Below are 21,791 nucleotides of genomic sequence, written 5' to 3' on the forward strand. Positions count from 1 at the left end.
CAGTCTACATCTTGATTGCAATAGTAATTATATAAAAATGTCTTCTGAGAAAGGGAAGAATGTGAAAAATATGCATTCTTGTATAAATTCAAAAACATTTTCATTTACTCATAGGTACTAAATATTAAAGCCATTTGCCAAAAATTTAGGCAAAAAATCATAAGGTAATAACAAAAGGATAAACAGAATTCTAACTAGTCAAAATGTTTCTGAATTAAAACTAGACATAAGACCTCATTTTAGTTCCACAGCCATAACATAGTAACTAAAAAGAAATTATTCTATTTATTAAATTCCAGTAATTTTCTAAAATATGAGAAATATGCAACTTCTATTGAATAAATAAAATATGGTCTCCTCATTTTTGGAGATGCTCATGGCAGCTAGACTAAACTCCACCTTTTAGAAGCACTCCGAAGACTGTCTAATTGCCAGAAACAAATAACACCACCGCTTCAAAAGTAATTATATTCCAGTATTTCGGTCTAGTAGAGGGTCAGCAAAAAAGAGGAAGACCCTCAATGGAAATGGACTGACGCAGTGGCTACAACAATGGGCTCAAACAGCAATGATTGTGAGGATGGCACAGGACTGGGCGGTGTTCCTTTCTATTGTTCATGGGGTTGCTGAGTTGGAATCGACTCAACAGCACCTAGCAACAACATTTCAGTCTAAAAGGAGCCAGGCCCTGGTGGTATAACAGTTAAGTGCTGGGCTGCTAACCAAAAGGTTGGTGGTTGAACCTACCCAGTGGCTTTAGAGGAGAAACACCTAGCAATCTGCTTCTGTGAAGATTAGCAGCAGTATGCCGTTGAGTCAATTTCCACTCATAGCGACCCAACAGGACAGAGTAGGACTTAGGACTGCCCTGTAGGGTTTCCAAGGCTGTAATTTTTACAGAAGCAGACTGCTGCATCTTTCTCCCCTGGAGCGGCTGGCGAGTTCAAACGACCCACCTTTCAGTTAGCAGCCAAGCACTTTGCTATTGCACCACCAGGGTTCCTTCCATAAAGATTATAGCCAAGAAAACCCTATAGGGCAGTTCTACTCTGTCACATGGGGTTGCTATGAGTCAAAATCGACTCGATGGCACCCAACAACAACATTTCAGTCTAAAGAATTTCTTCTGTCAGAAATGATACCTCCTAGTATCAGGAAGAGGTTAGCGGATAGGGCTAACATTCCATGTTAGTGGGACACTATCTCTGGAGATTCTAACTTGGGATAATCCAAGATTACACCATTGACAAATAAGTAAGAGGGAAATACGGAGGTATATTTTAAAAACCTTCCTCATATCCTGACACTGTGATTTCCTTAAAGCAACTGAAGCAAGACACACAGGCATTGTATGAAATCATATTCTCATGAATAAATATGAAATTCCTCAAAATATCCTACTATTAGCACACAAAATATATTTTCATTTAAATAATGCATCGTAGATGAATCTCCCACCAAAAGTTTCTTTCGTCTAGAAAAATCACAAGATTCGTTTTCCAGATTAACCTGGAAACTATTATTTCAACAAGTTTATACAGGACAGTCACAATACTTCACAACATTTCTATTATTTCTTAACTTACTTTCCATTGATGACACCATCTGGATTTAGCATAGGGACAATTTTAAAAATATAGGATTCTCGCAAGCTCTGAGCAGTAGGGTTATTACTCATGAGATACTCCAATGTTCCTTTCATAACCCAACTTGCGTTAGTTTCTCCAGGATGTACCCGAGCAGATAAGAAAACGTAAGGGCGATTTCCTAAAGTACACATAAAATCTCGAATTAAAATGAACTACTAAAAGTTTCTATGATATTTTACTTTGGGGCTTTAGAAATGTTTCTACTCAATTGGGAATTCTGATAGGAATTCATAGGAGAACTCGCAGTGCGCCTACTATATGCCAGCCCTGCAGTAAGCCCTATGGAGCAAACAAATAGAAAAGCAAAGTCTAAAGGAGCTCATAACATGAACAGGACACAACGGGCAGTATCTGAGTTAGCACAAAATCCACTTATTTATTTCCCAATAATTAATCTAACATGTAAAGTTTGTTCTTTAATATAATCTTGGTTTTATAAAGAACAAGCAGTTGGGGAAGTTTTCAACATAAATTTATTTGTCATAAAGCCATGAGGAAGAGAGGGAAAATACAATCTTATCCCTGATTTATAGTCGCCATGTTAAATACAGAGAAAAAAAGTATCTGTTGGAAGATTTACAAAGGAAAATATTTTTCACTATACATTTAAACATACATGTCTACAAAATAACCACTTAGCTCGCCCTCTCATATTTTCATACATATCAAGCTCTTTCTTTTCCCGGAAAATACTTTACCTTCTTATCAAAACGAAAACAGTTTTCTTATTTTTACTACCACAGCTGTACAGCTGAAGCAATTTTTAAAATATAAATGGCAGGGAAAACAAGCAGCTGTTCAGTACTAGCTATTAAAATATCTGATAGGTTTCTGGATGTTATATTTATAAATAACATTACTTGTCAATTTAAAAATTGATAGTATTACATGAGCTCTTAAAACAATGTTGTATTATACTTGGAGTATGATTTCTAAGCATCAGAATTAAGGAATATTATTATCAAAAGGGACGTTAGAGGTCATCTGATTCAGCTCTCTCATTTCTGAAATGAGGAAATTGAGGTCCAGAGCTGGACAGTAACAGGACCAAGACTAGAACTCAAGTCTTCTGATGCCTATTAGTCCTAATATTATTTTCATTACAAAATATATATGAAAAAAAGAAAAATAAGTGAAAATTACTGGTATTTTGAGTGAAGAAGACAGACTTACTGAATTGACAGATATGTTCATAATAATTAGACTCTGGCATTGCTGTTATAGTCACCAAGGGACAGCTGTTTCCAGACAGGGTTTCACACAACACATCTTTTCGAAAATAGATTTGTTGAGGATTGTGTGCTGATTCCAATTTTTGAAGATGCATCTTGATAAAAATTTAAAAGCAAAGTATACAATCATTTAAAACCTCCCTATGATATACAGAAATAATGCCTCCAGATCTCCACGTAACTAGAAGCGGATCAGATTCAGAATCCCTTGTTTGAAACCCTCAGGGCCAGGTGTACTTCACACGTCGATATGTAGGGAACGGCAGAAAGGTGACACAGTGCATGGACTATGAATTGTGTATCACCATCCGCAAGGTCGGGGGCAGCAGCCTGCTATTGTTACTACTGCTGCAGCAAGACACCTGAAGAGTCGCCCTAAGGAGTACCGAGATTCTAAATAAGCTCCCATCAGTTCCAACTAATTGCTGCCAAATTAGTTATGGAAAAGCTCTTGGTTTTCAAAGCTTTTGGGTTTAGAATTGTGGATAGGTAACTGTAAACCTGCAACAGCAGTCTAAAATTGAAGAAAGCAAATTATATAACATTTATGAACAAAACTGTGATTATATATAAGACTTTTTATAATCTGCTTTTATCATTTAGCAATTTATACACATATACACATATATTCATAATTATGAACATTATACCATATCTTTAAACACATTTAATGTGTTTTTTCAAAGAAAAAACTTTTAATGCCTTTATTTTACAGTTAAGCCAAAAATAAATCGTCCAATCCCTCATTTTACGATACTTAGTTGGTTTCCAAAATGTTTGCCTGTGTCTGTTCTCATACCCACTATTTACTGAAAGGTCACTATCAGCCAGAAACTGTGGAATATGGCAATGAATAAATGGAGAGGGGAGCCTGGCCTAACCTGGACAGTTAGGGAAGGTCTTCTAGAGAAAATGAGATTTAAACTGAGATTCAGTGGATGAGCAGAGAGGGAAGAGAAGAGTACTTGCAGGCAGAGAAAAAGTGTGTAGGGGACTACAAGACAGGGGAGCAAATGGGGCATTTCAGAGAACTGAGTAAGGTTCATTATAGCTAGGCCAGAAGGAACAACAGTGAGGAATAGAGAATCTGAAACAGAATAAGGGGCCTGTTAGACCAGTCTTTCCCAAAGCATGCTAAACATACTTCAGGTAATTGAGATAACTAAGTGGTACAGGTGTAACACTGTAAAAATTTTAATAGGTATGTATTTTACTGTAAATTAAAAAAAAAATTTCATGAGTATTAATTTAGAATGAGAATAAATTTTAGAGTGCATTAAAGTCTACTTAAAGATAAAAATAAATAGCTCAAACAGTATGTGAATATGGCAATGGTATGTGGATATTGTGAAAAATAGCAGACAAATAACTAAATGAACCATGCAATTTTAGATTTCATGCAAAGGGCAAGAGAAACCACAAAGCAAGCGGTTATATGGCTGTATTTGCCATTGAAGACCTCTCTGACTGCAGTAGGGAGAAAAGACTGAAGAGGAAATGAGGTAAAAGTGAAGCCTAGGACATCAGTTGGCAGAAGTCCAGGTGAAGAACACGGTAGCCTGGAAAAGGTAATGCGGTAGTGAAAGTAGAATTCAAAATATATTTAAAAAGTAAGATCAGTAAGGAACAGTTATATATAACCATGCAAATAATCTTGAAGATATATTTTTATATACATTATAATTATTTTCCTAGAATAAACCCAAAGATAGAACTACTAACTCAATAAATACATTTTCTACTGCTGTGTTATTCACAGAAATCTACCTGAACATTATGCCTACGTTATAGGTTACAACCTTAATTAAAATAAAATGACCCTCTGCCTCATGTTGTGTTCTCAGCCTTGCTATCTCTTCTGCTCTAAGGATTGTGTTTTTCTTTCATTTTTTCTCTCCCCAATAATTTGGAGGTTTGTTTCCAATCACAGTGGTCTCTGATCTCTTTCTCGGTAAACTGCTCACATCTTCATTATGCTCGCCCGTTCGGGCCATTCTGAGAATAAATCTACCATGGTTGGTAATTTAATTACTTGAATCAACCTATAGTTGCATTGTTTTGTTTTGCAATGCAAATATCCAAACAATCTCAAAAGAACCCACAGAAAAAAATTTCTACCCCCATATTCTAAAAAATTTAGATCTAGGACTCTATAATGCAACCATTAGAAGAAATTAATTTCTAAGAGAAAAACTCAAAATGCACCCACGTTTTTCTACCCTTTGATTTTCTGTAAGATTCAATGTGTTTGGTTAAACAGGTGGAAATTTCGTAGAGTTAAAATCAGTAAATCATGGAATGTTAAAGAACTGAAGACATTTATAAAAAGATGAAAAGTAAAATTCATGTCACATTTCTTTAAAATCTCTTTCTAGTAAATAAAAATAAGGACCACATTCTCGTTTTACTCCCTTTAATGTTTTCAACAAATCTTGTAGTATTTTCTAAAATCTTCAACACTGTGAACCTTTTTCCTATTTAATTAAAAATAATTTTTCTTGAATTATCTGACATACGTGTAAAAAAAAAAAAAAAACATAGTAATTGTCATAATTCGATTAAATGAGTTCTCACCTGCAAAGTTGAATACGTATATGGATAGTGATAAGCAAAGTAGCAAACATCATCTTTATGTGGAAAACTGACAGTGAATGTAATTGTATAGTAAGACTTTCCCTTCTGCCCACCAGCAGCAACAGAACTTCTTGAGAAGTGATTTCTGCAATAAAAAAGTGTAAAATATATTTTTTTCATCTACACAAAAAGTCTGATTTTTCTTGCTATTTTTATTAAACAGACCTTAAGGAAAAAAGGAAAAACACAGTCCATAAAAATTTTAATGCTAACTACCCTATTAAAATAAACTTAGTGCTAATAAAGCAATTAATTGTTATCAGCCAATATTGTTTTTTTTTCCTCTTCTGGATTTACTAATTAAATGAAGCTAATACTCTACACCAACCAAACCAAACCCAGTGCTGTCTCGGCACTGGGTTTGTTTTTTTTTTTTTTTAATACTCTACACATCAATAAAATTTTTAGAACCCCACTATTTGATATCCAAACACATTACTGGATCTAAGCAATGATCATGAACGGTTGTTATAACCACTGGATGAAAGCCTGAGGGACATCTGTATACTAGATGGATCTGGTGACAATATCTGAAGCCATTAATCAATCAATGTCACAAAAAAGAACAATAACCAGACAGGATGTTTATCACATCATGATTTCACAGCACCACCTATGAAGTATTCTTGTCAAAAACCAAACCTGAAGTTGATCACGTCTCTAGATCTAACTACCAGTTTATAGAAAACAGGCGTGAGGGAAAACATGGTTAACACCACAGGGATGGCATCAGCAAAATCCAAATGCGAAAAATCTTGCATGCCAAATGATCCGGTTTCTTGAATAAATTAATGGGAAAGAAAAACAAAGAGAAAAAGGAAGCCCTCAAATTAACAGAAACTTAAGACACATACCAACCAAAATCAAATGCAATGTGTAGAAGGGGCTGGATTCTGATTGGAACAAGCCAATTATAAAATAACATCTTTGAGACAACAGGGGAAGTTTGCAAACTGACTGGATAGTTCATTGTATTAAGGAATTCTATTAATTTTTCTTAGTTGTGACAATATACTGTGGTTAGATTTCCTTTAAAAAGAGACATTTATGAATAAAACATGATGTTTGAAAATTGCTTTTAAAAATTCAGTATGGTGGCATTGGTGAAACTACAACTAAAAACTAGCCACATGAAACTGGGTGATGATTTCATGGGGTCTCATTACCTCCTTCTCTGCTTTTGTAAATATTTGAAAATTTTCTTAAAAAATATTTTTTAAAACTACACATTACTTTCCAGATTTTTAATATCACTGATGTATGATGACACACATCGTCTTGCATTACTAAAGCCATGGAATGAAGAAAAACCAGGGACTAATGGTTATTTAATCACTCATATAAATATTCCAAGTATGATCAAACTATGTGTTCATTAATTTAGCCACTCTATCTTGAAAACGTACTCAATGATAAAGTGCTAAGAATTGAGGGAAATATAAAATAAGTTCAAGAACTAGTCCCTGTCAACTCTTCTCCCCCAAAAGCTTATCACCTAATTGGAGAGGTATTTATATCACCACATTATAGCTATATGCTTCTTTATAAGTGACAAACTAGGAAAACATACATTATATCTCATATATTCGTGGAAGGTAGTTTTATTCCCATTTTACAGATGAGAAAAACAAGCATCAGAGGATTTAGCTGACATGAAAAGTTAAGAAACAATGCAGATAGTAGATTACAACCTTCACGATCTGGATGTCAGGCTTCAGGAAAGCAACTAAAACAGGGCCTGTTACATGGAAAGTACCCATAAATGTTTGTTGAGTTGAACTGAAATCCAGTTCCAGTTCTGGAAGTACACAACGGAAAAAACTAAACAAAAAACCTTGCCATCACTCCTTACACAGACTAGAACCACTACCTGTCATGCTGTGACCATTCAATTTGCAATGTGAAAAAGAAAAAGCCCTCACTGACTGATGACTTCTATTGTGTAAAAAGCATGGAAGAAATATTTTTTTGAAAAACACTGTTTCACCCTTTAGTAGTCTAAATAATTCTCCCAAAGCCTAGCCAGCCAAACACTGTCCAGATCATCACTGCTTTATTCCAACTTTATGAGAGACAAATGATCAAAGAGTAAAATGACATCAAGGACTTTGGAAACATCCTCAACATGGTGTCTTTAAAATGAATTTAAAAGGAAGGCAGAACAACTGGAAGAAGCTTATCACACAAACCAACCAAGTACAGTATCACGAAAGCCAGCGATGAGTCTCCTGTGAAGTCAGTCACGCGGCCATGATCTCGGCCACTTCCACAGGCTCTGCTAGAGCTTCACGTGGAGGTCACCTCCCACTCACGCCACAGTGGAGAATGTCAGAAGAAAAAAGTTCCAAACCACTTGAGACAAACTTCAAGAACGGATGGGTATATGTGGTACAAAATGTTGCCATGGCACAGTAGTTTTAACCGGGTTCAATGGTACTGTGTCAAAAACACCAAAAAGAATACACTGCAGAATAGAATCCACATAGTTTTATATCCTCCAGGGTCCTAGTGGTGCAGTGGTTCCTTGGCTGCTAACCAAAAGGTCAGCAGTTCAAATCTACCAACTGATCCTTGAAAACTCCATGGGGACAATTCTACTTTGTCTATAGGGTTTGCTACGAGTCGGGATCAACTCAACAGCAATGGTTTTTTTTATATCCTCCCCCAATTTGCCATGTATTTTTTCTAGAACTAAGTTTGATAATCCAATTGAATCTCTTTTTGTGTAACTCAAGTGGAATTTGTATGTAGGTTACCTCAAAGACATCTCAAAGACTAGACATGGACTGGTAGGAAAAATATCAAGCAGTATTAGAGTATATTCCCAGACTGCTAGCTTGTTTTTCTTGCCCTCTGAAACATCTCTACAAAATACTCACATCTTAGATTTTCAGAATATTTAATATGTGACAGAATTGTATTAGTTGTGGTTATTTGTTTTGATCCCAAAGGAATAAACTGTGAATGTTTTTATGCTTACTATGGAAAAATTATCCATAACTTAATAAAAAAAAAAAGAATGGGAATTCCAGAACACTTAATTATGCTCCTGAGGAATCTGTACATGGATCAAGAGGCAATTGTTTGAACAGAACAAGGGGATACTGCATGGTTTAAAGGCAGGAAAGGTGTGCATCAGCATTATATCCTTTCACCATACTTATTCAATCTCTATGCTGAGCAAATAATTAGAGAAGCTGGACCGCATGAAGAAGAACGGGACATCAGCACTGGAGGACGACGCATTAACAACCTGCATTATGCAGATAACACAATCTTGCTTGCTGAAAGCAAAGAGGACCTGAAGCACTTACTGATGAAGATCAAAGACCACAGCCTTCAGTGTGGATTATCCCGCAACATAAACAAAACAAAAATTCTCACAACTAGACCAATAACCAACATCATGATAAACACAGAAAAGATTGAGATTGTCAAGGATTTCACTTTACTTGGATTCATAATGACACCCACGGAAGCGGCAGTCAAGAAATCAAAAGACGCATTGCATTGGGCAGATCTGCTGCAAAAGACCTCTTTAAAGTCCTAAAAAGCAAAGATGTCACCTTGAGGACTAAGGTGCACCTGACCCAAGCCATAGTGTTTTCAGTCGCCATACATGCATGTGAAAGCTGTACAATGAATAAGGAAGATGGAAGAACTGATGTCTTTGAATTGCAGTTTTGGCGAAGAATATTGAATATACCTTGGACTGCCAAAAGAATGAACAAATCTGTCTTAGAAGAAGTACAGCCAGAATGCTCCTTAGAAGCAAGGATGGTGAGACCACATCTCACATACTTTGGTCGTGTTATCAGGAGGGATCAGTCCCTGGAGAAGCACATCATGCTTGGTAAAGGAGAGGGCCAGTGAAAAAGAAGAAGACCCTCAAAGAGATGGACTGACACAGTGGCTGCAATAATGGGCTCAAGCATAGCAACAGGTGTGAGGATGGCACAGGACCGGGCAGCGTTTCATTCAGCTGTGCATAGGGTCACTATGAGTCAGAACTGACTTGATGGCATCGAACAACAACAACAATGGAAAAATTAGAAAAGCAAAAAGGAATAAATAATAATTTAAAAAAAAACAGTCTCCTCACTCAAGGGAAATTTGCCACTGTTAACATTTTTGAAAGGTCAGTGGGTGCCATGTAAACAGTTTGCACTTGGCTGGTAACCCAGAGGTTGGCGGTTCAAATCCGCCACCAGCGCCACCAAAGAAGTGGGCCTGGCGGTCTGCTTCCGTTAAGATTACAGCCAAGAAAATCTTATGGAGCAGTTCTACTCTGTAACACACGGGGTCTCCTATGATACAAATCAACAACAAAAACAAAATCAACAGCATATTTTATTCTCATTCTTTTATTATACGCCTCAAATATGTATATGTGTATCTACATATACAGTTTTGAAAACTCATTATTTTTTTTTTCATTTAACATTAGAACATAAGTACTTTCTTACATAATTGAAAACACTGAAACAAACTTAAGTAGTATAATCTTAAAAATGGTATTCTTGAGGGGAAGGGTGGAAGAATAGGTGGGAACATTCCAGGCTCTAGGCCTTCTGCTTTAAGGCAATGGGACAGTGACTTGAAGATGGGCCACCCATCAACAACCATAATTAAAGTATTTTTAAATGCTAGAAGAATGCCAGCGGTCACGGTCCCCAAACCTTCTATTGGCCCAGGACAGGAACCATTCCCAAAGACAACTCATCAGACATGGAAGGGACTGGACAATGGGTTGGAGAGAGATGCTGATGAGGAGTGAGCTACTTGTATCAGGTGGACACTTGAGACTATGTTGGCATCGCCTGTCTAGAGGGGAGATGGGAGGGTAGACAGGGTTAGAAACTGACAAAACGGTCAAGAAAGGAGAGACTGGAAGGAGGGAGCGGGCTGATTCATTAGGGGGAGGGTAAGTGGGAATACGTAGTAAGGTGTACGTAAGTTTATATGTGAGAGACTGACTTGATTTGTAAGCTTTCACTTAAAGCACAATAAAAATTATTTAAAAATATTTTTTTAAATGTTCAGGAGAAAAGAGCTCACAGATATAACTTAATCCTTGTTTCTTATGTATTTTTCAGGTCCTACATAAATGAAAATAAGCAATGTATTTTTTACATCAACCTACCATTAAAAGAAATATTGCAGATAGAGATGAATTACAAATTACCTTACATTCCTGTTTCTCATTTATTTACTGTTCACTTTGTTAATAAAAGTGGGGGACGGTGGTGGCCCTACTGAGATAAAGTCAAAGGAACATTTTCTTTGCCACAAAGTAATAATGCTTGAGACCACAAGTTTTCAAAATCCCATGTCATAAACTGTTAAAACACTTTAATTTTAGAAGTAGTCTAAAAAAGATTTTTTTTAAGGGACATTAGTGCTGGTTAAACACAGTATAAAATCAAAATCTACTGTATAAAAATGTTAGGGCTGAGATTAATAACAGAGGAGAAGCAAGGATGTCAAGTGGATTCAATAGTGAAAGTTATCTGGGAACATATTACAGGCAGAAATAGAGTAAAAATGGGAAGGAAGCAAGGTATATGATAACCCTAGATTACTTAGAAGTGAAGCTGAAGAATAATCTAATTTCTCCACAGAAATAGTAAATGATTTTTAGCGCTTATTTCTAACTCACCAAGTGGACTACCTATTTGACATCAAAGTTAAGCTGTATAAAATGATGTAACTGTGATGACATCTCAGTTATAATATTTTGGAAATTAAGATAAGGTAAACATTCCTGTGTGAATATAAAAAGAGAAAAGAATTATACTTTATATCTCAGGAATAACAAAATGCCACTGCAAATTATTTCCTAGAACTTCTCATTTCAGTTTTATTCAATGACATTTCAAGCGTTTTAGAACTGAAAAGAGTCCCTGGATGGTGCAAATGGTTAAGCACTTGACTATTATCCAAAAGGTTGGCAGTTTGAACCCACCCATTGGCACCCTGGAAGACAGGCCTGGCGATCTGCTTCCGAAATGTCACATCTTGAAAACCCTACGGAGCTGTTCTACTCTGCACACATGGGGTCGCCATGACTCAGAATCAACTCAACAGCAACTAACACCAAAGCTGAAAAAGCTACAGGTACACAGCTATGCACGTGGCGAAGACGAGGCTTCGACCTAAGCTCACCTACTGACCAAACACACTGTACTTCCACTCTCTGTACTCCCGAAAAAGACCAGCTGGAGCAGTGGTTAAGCGCTTGCCTGCTAACTGAAAGGTTGGAGGTTCGAACCCACAGTCGCTCTCTTGGGAGAAAGATGTGGCAGTCTGCTTCCATCAAGATTACGGCCTTGGAAACCCTACAGGGCAGTTCTACTCTGTCCTACAGGGTCGCTATGAGTCAGGACAGTCTCGACGGCAATGGATTTGGTCTGGTTTTGGTATATATACCCCTTAAAGGAAGCCCTAGTGGCGTAGTGGTTAAGTGCTACGGCTGCTAACCAGTTCAAATCTACCAGGCACTCTCTGGAAATTCTGGGGGCAGTTCTACTCTGTCCTACAGGGTCACTATGAGTCGGAATCAACTCGACAGCAACAGGTTTGGTTTGGTTTGGTTTTAAATCAAACTCAAATTCTACACTACTGTTTGTTAAAAGTAATATTAAGTTACAGCATCACAAATCAAAAAATGCACTGATAATTCTGTTTATCTTTGTACTGAAATAGAATGAAGTTAATATCCTCTGTAAGTTAATGTCCTATTATTTCTAGAATACTTACTTATAGTAACAAATGTCAGTCCCCACACGAATCCACCATGGTCTGGCATTTAATGCCTCCTGAACAGAGTACATGAGTGGTTGCATACCTATGAGAAAGAAACAGAAAAGAGAGAGGAAAAAAGAAATTCTTTTCAGAATTTTTGAGTTAAAAATTAATCTTATCTTGTAGAAAAAACTAAACTTTCAGGAAAGTTAAATTAAAACACCTATCAGTTTTATAGTATGTATTTCAAAAATCTGAGAAATTTCTCAAAAATCTCCTAAGTCAACCAATGATATACTTTTATTTCCAGTTTAACTAAAAGGAAATTACAGCTTTAAGGAGTGAAAAGTCACTAAATATTTTTCTATTAAATTTGCTATACTAGATCAACTAAATATATATAGATATATTTCTTATAAGTAGAAACAATCAAAAGATATATAAAAAATAGTGCATGACCCTGCCTCCCTCCCCCCCACCCCCAATCTACACTGAGGTTCAGGAGAAAAATGCCGCCAAAATGGCAGGTTTGCTCTCTCCCTCATCTTTTTCCGTACAAATAAATTTTAGTGGTGGAAGAGTAGGGGGTTACTGTCAACAGAAGTGGAATTAATTGCATAGTGTATATTCCTGGGTTTTCTTAGAAATATATTTTCTATAGAACTTTAAAATCATCTTCTCTAATTTCCTAAAATAACTCATTAGGGTTCTAACTGGAATTAAGTTGATAATGTTAATTTTAGAAAGGCTGGCATTTAAAAAAGTAATTTCATTGTGGTAAAATATATATAACAAAAAGTTTGCCGTTTTAACCATTTTTAAGTGTATAATTCAGCAACATTATGTTCACCACACTGTACAATCGTTACCATTCTCTACCTCCAAAAGTTCTCATCCTCTTAACAGAAACTCAGTACCCCTTAAGCAGTAACTCCCCATTCCCTCCTCCACCAGCCCCTGGTAACCACTCATCTACTTCTGTCCCTGTGCATCTGCCTATTTTAGATATTTCATATAAGTGGGATCATACAGTATTTGTCCTTTTGTGTCTGGCTTATGTCACTCAGTATGTTTATGTCACAGCATGTATCAGAACTTCATTTCTCTTCATGGCTGAATAATATTCCATTGTTTGGACATACACTGATACACATACATTGTTTTTCCATTCATCTGTTGATGGACACCAGGGTTGTTGCCACTTTTTGGCTACTGTGAATAATGCTGCAATAAACATTGGTGTACCACTGCCAAGTTTCTTTCAAATACACCTAGGAGTGGAACTGCTGGGTCATATGGCAAATCCAGGTTCAACTTTTTGACGAAACGCAGCTGCACCACTCTACAATTCCACCACAATGGATTTCTCCAAAGCCTCCCCAATATGTTATTTTTCGTTTTTGTGTTACTAGCCATCCCATTAGGTGTGACATGGTATCTAATTGTGGTTTTGATTTGTATTTCCTTGATAACTAATGACTTTGGGCATCTTATGTGCTTATTGGCCATTTGTGTATCTTCTTCGGAGGCATGTTTATTAAAATTCTTTACCCATATTTTAATTGGGTTGTCTTTTTGCTGTTCAGTTGTAGGAGTTCTTCATATATTCTGGACACTAAGTCCTTACCAGACATGTACTTCCCAAATATTTTCTCCTGTTCTGTAGGCTATCTCTTCACCTTTGATGCATAAAAATGTTTAATTTTGATCAAGTTCAATTTCTTCTTTTTTTTTTGCTCATGCTTTTGGTGTCATATCTAAGAATTCATTGCCAAAAACAAGGTCTTGAAGCTTTAACCCTATGTTTTCTTCCATGAGTTTTATGGTTTTAGCTTTTACATTTAGGTCTTTGATCTACGTTGAGTAAATGTTCATAAATTGTGTGAAGTTGTTGCAGTACCACCATTTGTTGGGAGAGATGATTCTTTCCCACTGAATGGACTTGGCACTCTTGTCGAAAGCCAACTGACCGTAGATGCATGAGTTTCTTTCTGGACTCTCAATTCTATTCCACTGGTCTATGTTTATTCTTATACCAGTACCACACTGTTTTGATTACTATTGCTTTATAGTACACTTTGAAATCGGGAAATAGGAGTCCTCCTACTTTGTCCTTTTTCAATATTGTTTTGCTTATTCAGGGCCCCTTCCCCTTCAAATACGAATTTGAAGATCAGCTTTTTCATTTCTGCAAGAAAAGCTGCTGCAATTTTGACAGAAATTGTGCTGAATCTGTAGATCACTTCAGGTGCATTGACATTTTTATTTAGACCCGGTATGATTTACCTTAAATTTTTTATTAAAGGATAAAATCATTTTCTTCATGTTGGTAAAGAACCCTTTTGTTCAATTTATCCTTGAGTATTTTTTTTATTCTTTACTATTTTTTTTTCTTTTTCCATTTCTAACTGGTTATTGCAACAATGAAAAACTATTCTTTTTTTATATTCATCTTATCCAATATACTTACTAATTTTAACAGGTTTTTAGTAGTCGCTTAGGTTTTCTAGGTATATAATCATATCAGTTGTAATTTATAGTATTTTCTCTGGAATAAAGCTGAATGCTCCTTAGAAGCAAGAACAGTGAAACTTTGTATTGCTTCCTTCGAAGACATCATTAGCAAAGACCAATTCTCAGAAAAGCACGTTGGATAAAGTAGCTGTTGTTGTTAGGTGCCACTGAGCTGGTTCCGATTCACAGCAACCCCACGTACAACAGAAGGAAACACTGCCCAGTCCTACGCCATCCTCACAATCATTGCTGTTTCAGCCCATTGTTGCAGCCACTGTGTCAATCCATCTCATTGAGGGAAAAACAGAGGGTCAGCAGAAATGAAGGAAACTCTCTGGGAGATGGACTAACACAACAGGCAACAACAATGGACTCAAAGATAACCACAGGGTGCAGGACAGGGCAACATTTATTTCATTCTGTTACACAAGGTCACCAGGCATCTGAACCGACTTAACGGCAACTAACAACAACAATCACACTATCTATAATTTAAAATATTTTCTCTCCTCTTCTGGTATTTATATCAGGTATTTCATTTTCTATTTTTATTGCATTTAGGGAAATGAAACAACTTCAAAATATAATGGTGAACACAGTGGTGTGAATATACAACTTACTTGTTCATAATTTCAATCAAAAAGTTTTGCCGTTCATGTGTCTGTTGGACAGTAGTTCTTTCTTGTATAATTAAGCCTTAGAATACAAAGTGTTCTTGCTGAGTAATGAATAAAGTTAAATAAATGTGTGAAAGAACCAGGAAAATTTAAAAAAAAAAAGTTTTGCCATTCAATATTTGTCATTTTATTTTTGCAAATCAGCTTCATCGTGTTTAATAACATAGCTAATACTGCATAATTTTTATGTGCTAGACATTGTTCCAAGTATTTCTACATGTATTAAGTCATCAACTTCTCAACAACAACCCTCTGCGGTAGGTACTATTATTACTGCCATGACTGCAGTAGTCCGTAGTTTCCACCATAATTCTTAACTACACTTTTAATCATTTTATCAAATGCCCTTTCAGCATCTACTAAGAGAATCACACGGCTTTTCTCCTCTAATTTGCTGATGTAGTGAATTACGGTGATAGGTTTCCCACTGTGAACTATCTTTGCAGTCAAAGAAAATGCTGTTCTTCTAATACCACGGGTTTAAATAAGCTATTTTGTTCAGAATTTTTGCATCTATATTCCTAACTAAAGCTGTTTTTTTTCCCCCCCCCATGGCAGGGGGTCAGTCAAGATTACACTAGCTCCAAAAGATGAATTCAACAGATCTCCATCATTTATATGGAATAAATAACAAAAGTACAATATATTTTTTTCTAAGGGTAAATACAATTCAGCTGGAATATCATCTGGGTACAGTGACTAATAATTCTTTAAATTTTCTAATAGTTGTATAACCTGTTCAGAATCTCTACTTTTTCTTAACCAATTTTGGTATTTCTACATTTTGTTTAATTTCTATCTTATTTTTAGCATTTATTTTTATTAACTTCTTTATCTTCCTTTTAGTTTATTTTTTAGTTTTTCTAATTTCTTAAATTGGGTACTTAATTTGGTCTTCATTACTATTTTTTAAATAATGTAAGTTATTAAAGGATTTCAATTTTCCTCTGAATATCTCATTAGCTATGTAACAGTTTATTAAGTGTTCTCCTTTGCAGTACTAGCTAGACCAGAGCTGTGCAATACAACTTTCTACTACAATAGGAATGGGAACTTTCTGTTGTTATTAGGTGCCGTCGAGTCGGTTCTGACTCATAGCGACCCTATGTACAACAGAGCGAAACATTTCCTGGTCCTGCACCATGCTTATGATCGTTGCTATGTTTGAGCCCATGTTACAGCCACTGTGTCAATGCGTCTCGTTGAAGGTCTTCCTCTTTTTACGGACCCTCACTCTATCAAGCATTGTCTCTCTCTAGGGACTGATCCTTCCTGATAACAAGTCCAAAGTATGTGAGGCGAAGTCTTGCTATCTGGTTTTCAAGAAGCATTCTGGCTATACTTCTTCCAAGACAGATTTGTTCGCTCTTTTCGCAGTCCATAACTCAAAGGCGTCAATTCTTCTTCAGTCTGCCTTATTCATTGTCCAGCTTTCACATGCATATAAGGCGAATGAAAACACCATAGCTTGGGTAAGGTGCATCTTTGTCTTCGAAGTGACATCTTTTTGCTTTTTAACACTTCAAAGAGATCTTTCGCAAAAGACCTGCCCAATGCAATGGGTCATTTGATTTCTTGACTGTTGCTTCCACGGGCATTGTCATGAATTGAATTGTTTCCCCCCAAAATATGTGTCCACTTGGTTAGCCCAAGATTCCCAGTATTGTGTGGTTGTCTTCCATTTTGTGATTGTAATTTAAGGTTAAAGAGGATTAGGGTGGGATTGTAATACTCTTACCCGGGTCACATCGCTGATCCGATGTAAAGAGAATTTCCCTGGGGTGTATGTAGCCTGTACCACCTTTTATCTCTCAAGAGATAAAAAGGAAAGGGAATCAAGCAGAAAGCGGGGAAACAAGAAAGAAGCACCAGGAGCAGGGCGGGTCCTTTGGACCTGGAGTTCCTGTGCAGAGAAGCTCCTAGTCCAGGGGAAGATTGACGAGAAGGACCATCCTCCAAAGCTGACAGAGAAAGCCTTCCTCTGGAGCTGACACCCTGATTTTGGACTTTTAGCCTACTTTACCGTGAATAAATAAATTTCTCTTTGTTAAAGTCATCCACTTGCGGTATTTTTGTTAGAGCAGCACTAGATGCCTAAGACAGGCATTTACTGTGGATCCAAGTAAAATGAAATCCTTGACAACTTCAATCTTCTCTCCATTTATCATGACGTTGCTTACTGGTCCCGTTGTGAGGATTTTTGTTTTCTTTCTTGTGAGGTATAGTCCATACTGAAGGCTGTAGTCTTTGATCTTCATCAATAAGTACTTCAAGTCCTCTTAACTTTCAGCAAGCAAGGTTGTATCATCTGCATAATGCGGGTTGTTAATGAGTCTTCCTCCAATCCTGATGTCCTGTTCTTCTTCATATAGTACAGCCTCTCGGATTATTTGCTCAGCATACAGACTGAATAAGTACGGTGAAAGGGCACAACCCTGACACACACCTTACCCGACTTTAAACCATGCAGTATCCCACCTCTTGATCCATGCAGATTGACACAGTGGCTGCAACAATGGGCTCAAGCAAAAAGAAGTTCAGCACCATAGCAACACACGAACCTCCACTGACAGCTGGCTGTCCGCCAGGTGCAGTGGCCAAGAATCGAACTGCATGAAAGATGAGAATTCTACCACTGAAACACAAATGCCCTCTTTACATGGCATCACATCATTTTATATATTATTTCATAGAATCATTCCTTTTTTTTTTTTTTTCTTACAGTACATGTAGAAGATGTCTGTCTTCCTTATTCTTTCCTGGGACTCAACGAGCCATTTGAATTTGAAGTGGCAACCTCCTTCAGACACATAAAACTCATAATAGTTATCTATGGCAAGGTGGGAGCCCCGGTGGCACAGTAGTTAAGCATTTGGCTGCTGACCAGAAGGTTAGCAGTTTGAATTCACCAGCTGCTTGCTCCTTAGAAACCCTATGGGGCAGTTCTACTCTACCCTTTAAGGTCGCCATGAGTTGCAATCGACTGAACAGTAACGTGTATGGGAAGGTAGAAGGAGGTTCAGGATGAGGTCAAACGTGCCATTAGATTTATGTGACGTGTTCTAATTTTATAAAAGACAATATATTTTTATATTATTTTAAAAATAGTAGTATTAAACTCTGGTAATAGTGAAGAGACCTATATTTAGAAATTCTGACTACAGTAAATATTATTTGGACAAAATAGGTTGCCCCAGCTAGAACTCAATCAAATAACATTATCTCAGACTGACTGAACCACTATCTATTAAACCTGATATAGAAAGGCTGTATTTCAGTAACTCACTTAGTCATTAGCCAAGGGATGAATCTTTACATGTACAAGTCAAATATGCTAAGAATGTCAATCGACTCACTTGAATATAGACAATGAAAAAATCAAATTTCCACAGAAAAGACTACACCCATTGGCACTGAGTACATGTCAATATCACGTGCAGATACAAAGAAAGACAGGGTATTTTAGGTTGTAATCATCAAATGTTCTATAAGTCACAGATTCAGAAAATTTTGTAGTTAAAAAAACACCCCATTTTACAGATGAGAGGGACAAGAAAAATTTAAATGGAGCTCCAGTAACCTTGAAGGCACCTATGACAAGCTGCATATGCTATCTGAACTCGGTAATTCTAAGGAGGAAACACACATGCTTCTAATATGGCTAGAGCAGAGACTTACTTATACGACAACAAGAAGATCAGCTTCCTGGTCTGGAGGATAACAACAGCACCTGAATCTGAATCTCTCCACACATCCTCCGCACCAAAAAACACAAATTTACTAGCACAAATAAAACCACGCATGACCCAGGCCTTCAGCATTACTAGAAGACAGAACATAATAAACTTTAAATTATAAGTAGAGAAATGGGCAAAGATATACCAAGCAAACTGAAATAATAAGAAAACAGAGACTGAAATTGTTAAGACCAAAGATTACAGGCCAAAACAATATTAAATGGGACAGAGAAGAAGGTTTATCATGATAAAAGCCCCATTTTACAATGAAGATATAACAGCACTTAATGTCTACACACCAGATAAGATCCACCCCCTAGAGAAAGCAGAAACTACAGAAGATGCAACGAAAAATCGGCAGAAAGACACCCTTGAGAGCAGATTTTAATGCATGGCTCTCAGTACAAGACACGTCAACTAAACAAAAGTTAAGAATACTATACAGGAGATCTAAACAACATAATCAGTAAGGCAAATTTATGGATATATAAAAAAAAAAATATGGAACGCTAAACCCTGATAACAGAGAACACACCTTCTTGAGAGTATATGGAACATTCACAAAAACTGATCATGTATTAGGTCACAATAAAAACATGAGTGAATTCTTTTAAACAGAAATAGTACATATTAAACTTTCTGAACACAATGTAATACAACCAGAAATTAAGAACAAAATGAAAAGAACAAAAAAGGGAGAGCATCCTCGTGGGGGACTGGGGGAACAAGCTGACTCGGGGTATCAGACCACAGATGGGGTGAGGAGGGCATCAACCCAAAAGAGCAGCAGGGAGATTGTTACATACACTGGAATTATCATAATCTATTAAGGATAACGGGAGCCAAAATTCTCCATGTTGTAGAAGAAAGTTGGAAATATGGAAAAAAATCTAGAATAAAATCTGTGATATTATACTAGAATTAAAGGTACGAGTGTGACCTCATAAAGGAGATCACACTGGTACACACACAAACATATACATACAAATAAACAAATACAGATGTAAAGTTCTATATTAATATTAAACATATACGTACATATTCCCTAGCTTTGTCCATTGAGAGGGCTTGGAAGCAGCGATAACCCAAAAGCAATCCACACACTAGGCACACAGATCTCCACTAAAACAAACTAGGGCTCTTTGAAGAAAAGACTGAATCCAGGGCTGGGGGAAAGTTCAAGAGCATCTCTGCTGACCAAAAAAGGACGTCCTTAAAAAATGATGGGGACATGTCAAATGGACACACAAGTCAACTTGAAAGGGATTCTACTGGCCAATCTTTGGCAATTTGATCACCAAAATAAATAATGACAGTAACAAATTATAACCAATTGAGTAAAATAGGAAACTATGCGTTTATATTGTTATAAATAAACTGAAAGTTTGATGAAAAACAAGATGTTTACATTGTCTCAAAATACTCCCCATAAAATACGTACTAAATACAAAGAGAAAAAGAGTAACTTTACAATGGAAAAGCCCGCCAGACACCAAATCAATCAAATGATCAAATAATTATCATCAGTAAGGGGGCAAAAAGGTGGCACAGTGGTTCAGCTCTCAGCTGCTAACCTAAAGGCTGATGGTTACACCCACCAGCTGCTCCACAGGAGGAAGATTTGGCAGTCTGCTTCCATAAAGATCACAGCCTTGGAAACCCTATGGGGCAGTTCTACTCTGTCCTACAGGATCACTATGAGTCAGAATCACTCAACAGCGATGGGTTTTTTGGTTTTTGGAATGGCGCGAAATAAATTCCTGTGTCACCGGAACACAACATTACTTCTGTGATGTTCCTGCCAAAGATGCATAGCTGAAATCTAATCATGAGGAACATGAAAAAGACCCAAATTGAGAACCTTTCTACAAAATAACAGTCCTGTAATTTCAAGAGTCATGGTTATGGCAAGTCAAAGACTGCAAAACTTCTCCTGACTAAAATAGTCTAAAGAGGCTTGACAACTAATGTAACACATGAGTTTGAACTGCATCCTTTTGTTATAAAGGATATAGATGAGAAAACAGATGAAATTTGAAAGGGGGGAGTTAGTAGTTAGATGAGAATGATGTATCAATGGTAATTTCCTGATTGCGACAGCTGTTCTGTAGTTATATAGAAAGGTGTCATTGTAGGAAATGCACCAAAAGTATTTCAAGGTGACAGGGCATTGTTTCAGGAAAATATTCTCAGCTGGTTTATAGAAAAAAAAAAAAAAAATGTACTTGCCTTATACCTGTAACTTTTCTGTAAGTTTAAATATGTTTTCCTTTTTTGAAAAAGAGAACAGTCCTCCCATCTGGAAATTTTTTTAAGTTTCTATTAAACAACTCTTAGAAGAAAAGGAAAAAAACAGAAATTACAGAATATTCAAAAAAAAAAAAGGCAAACGCTGTATGTCGGAATCAATGAGAGAGATTTAAAACAGTGATCAATGAGTCATAGCTTTAAACATCATTATCCATTAAAATCAAGCAATTAAATTCCCAACTCAAAGCTAGAAAAAGAATAAAGAAAATCTAAGGAAGTAACAATAAAGAAAAAAACTAATGAAATGGAGACCAGAAAAACGCTGTTGTTGTTTTTAGGTGTCGTCGAGTCATT

At 36.5% G+C, this 21,791-nt stretch overlaps 1 protein-coding gene across 3 annotated transcripts in view; it reads right to left on the reverse strand.

Annotated features, from left to right (window-relative positions):
* Positions 1-21,791, reverse strand: part of AGTPBP1 (ATP/GTP binding carboxypeptidase 1) — a 186,516-nt gene that overhangs the window by 42,354 nt on the left and 122,371 nt on the right. For all 3 annotated transcript variants that reach the window (XM_049895307.1, XM_049895309.1, XM_049895308.1), the window contains 4 exons: positions 12,275-12,362; positions 5,456-5,600; positions 2,823-2,976; positions 1,587-1,767 (listed from right to left, as the gene is read on the reverse strand). In XM_049895307.1, the coding sequence (XP_049751264.1) occupies positions 1,587-1,767; positions 2,823-2,976; positions 5,456-5,600; positions 12,275-12,362 (568 nt within the window). The remainder of the gene's footprint in view (positions 1-1,586; positions 1,768-2,822; positions 2,977-5,455; positions 5,601-12,274; positions 12,363-21,791) is intronic.

The sequence above is a fragment of the Elephas maximus genome, chromosome 9 (assembly GCF_024166365.1).
Source record: "Elephas maximus indicus isolate mEleMax1 chromosome 9, mEleMax1 primary haplotype, whole genome shotgun sequence".
NCBI classification, from domain to species: domain Eukaryota; kingdom Metazoa; phylum Chordata; class Mammalia; order Proboscidea; family Elephantidae; genus Elephas; species Elephas maximus.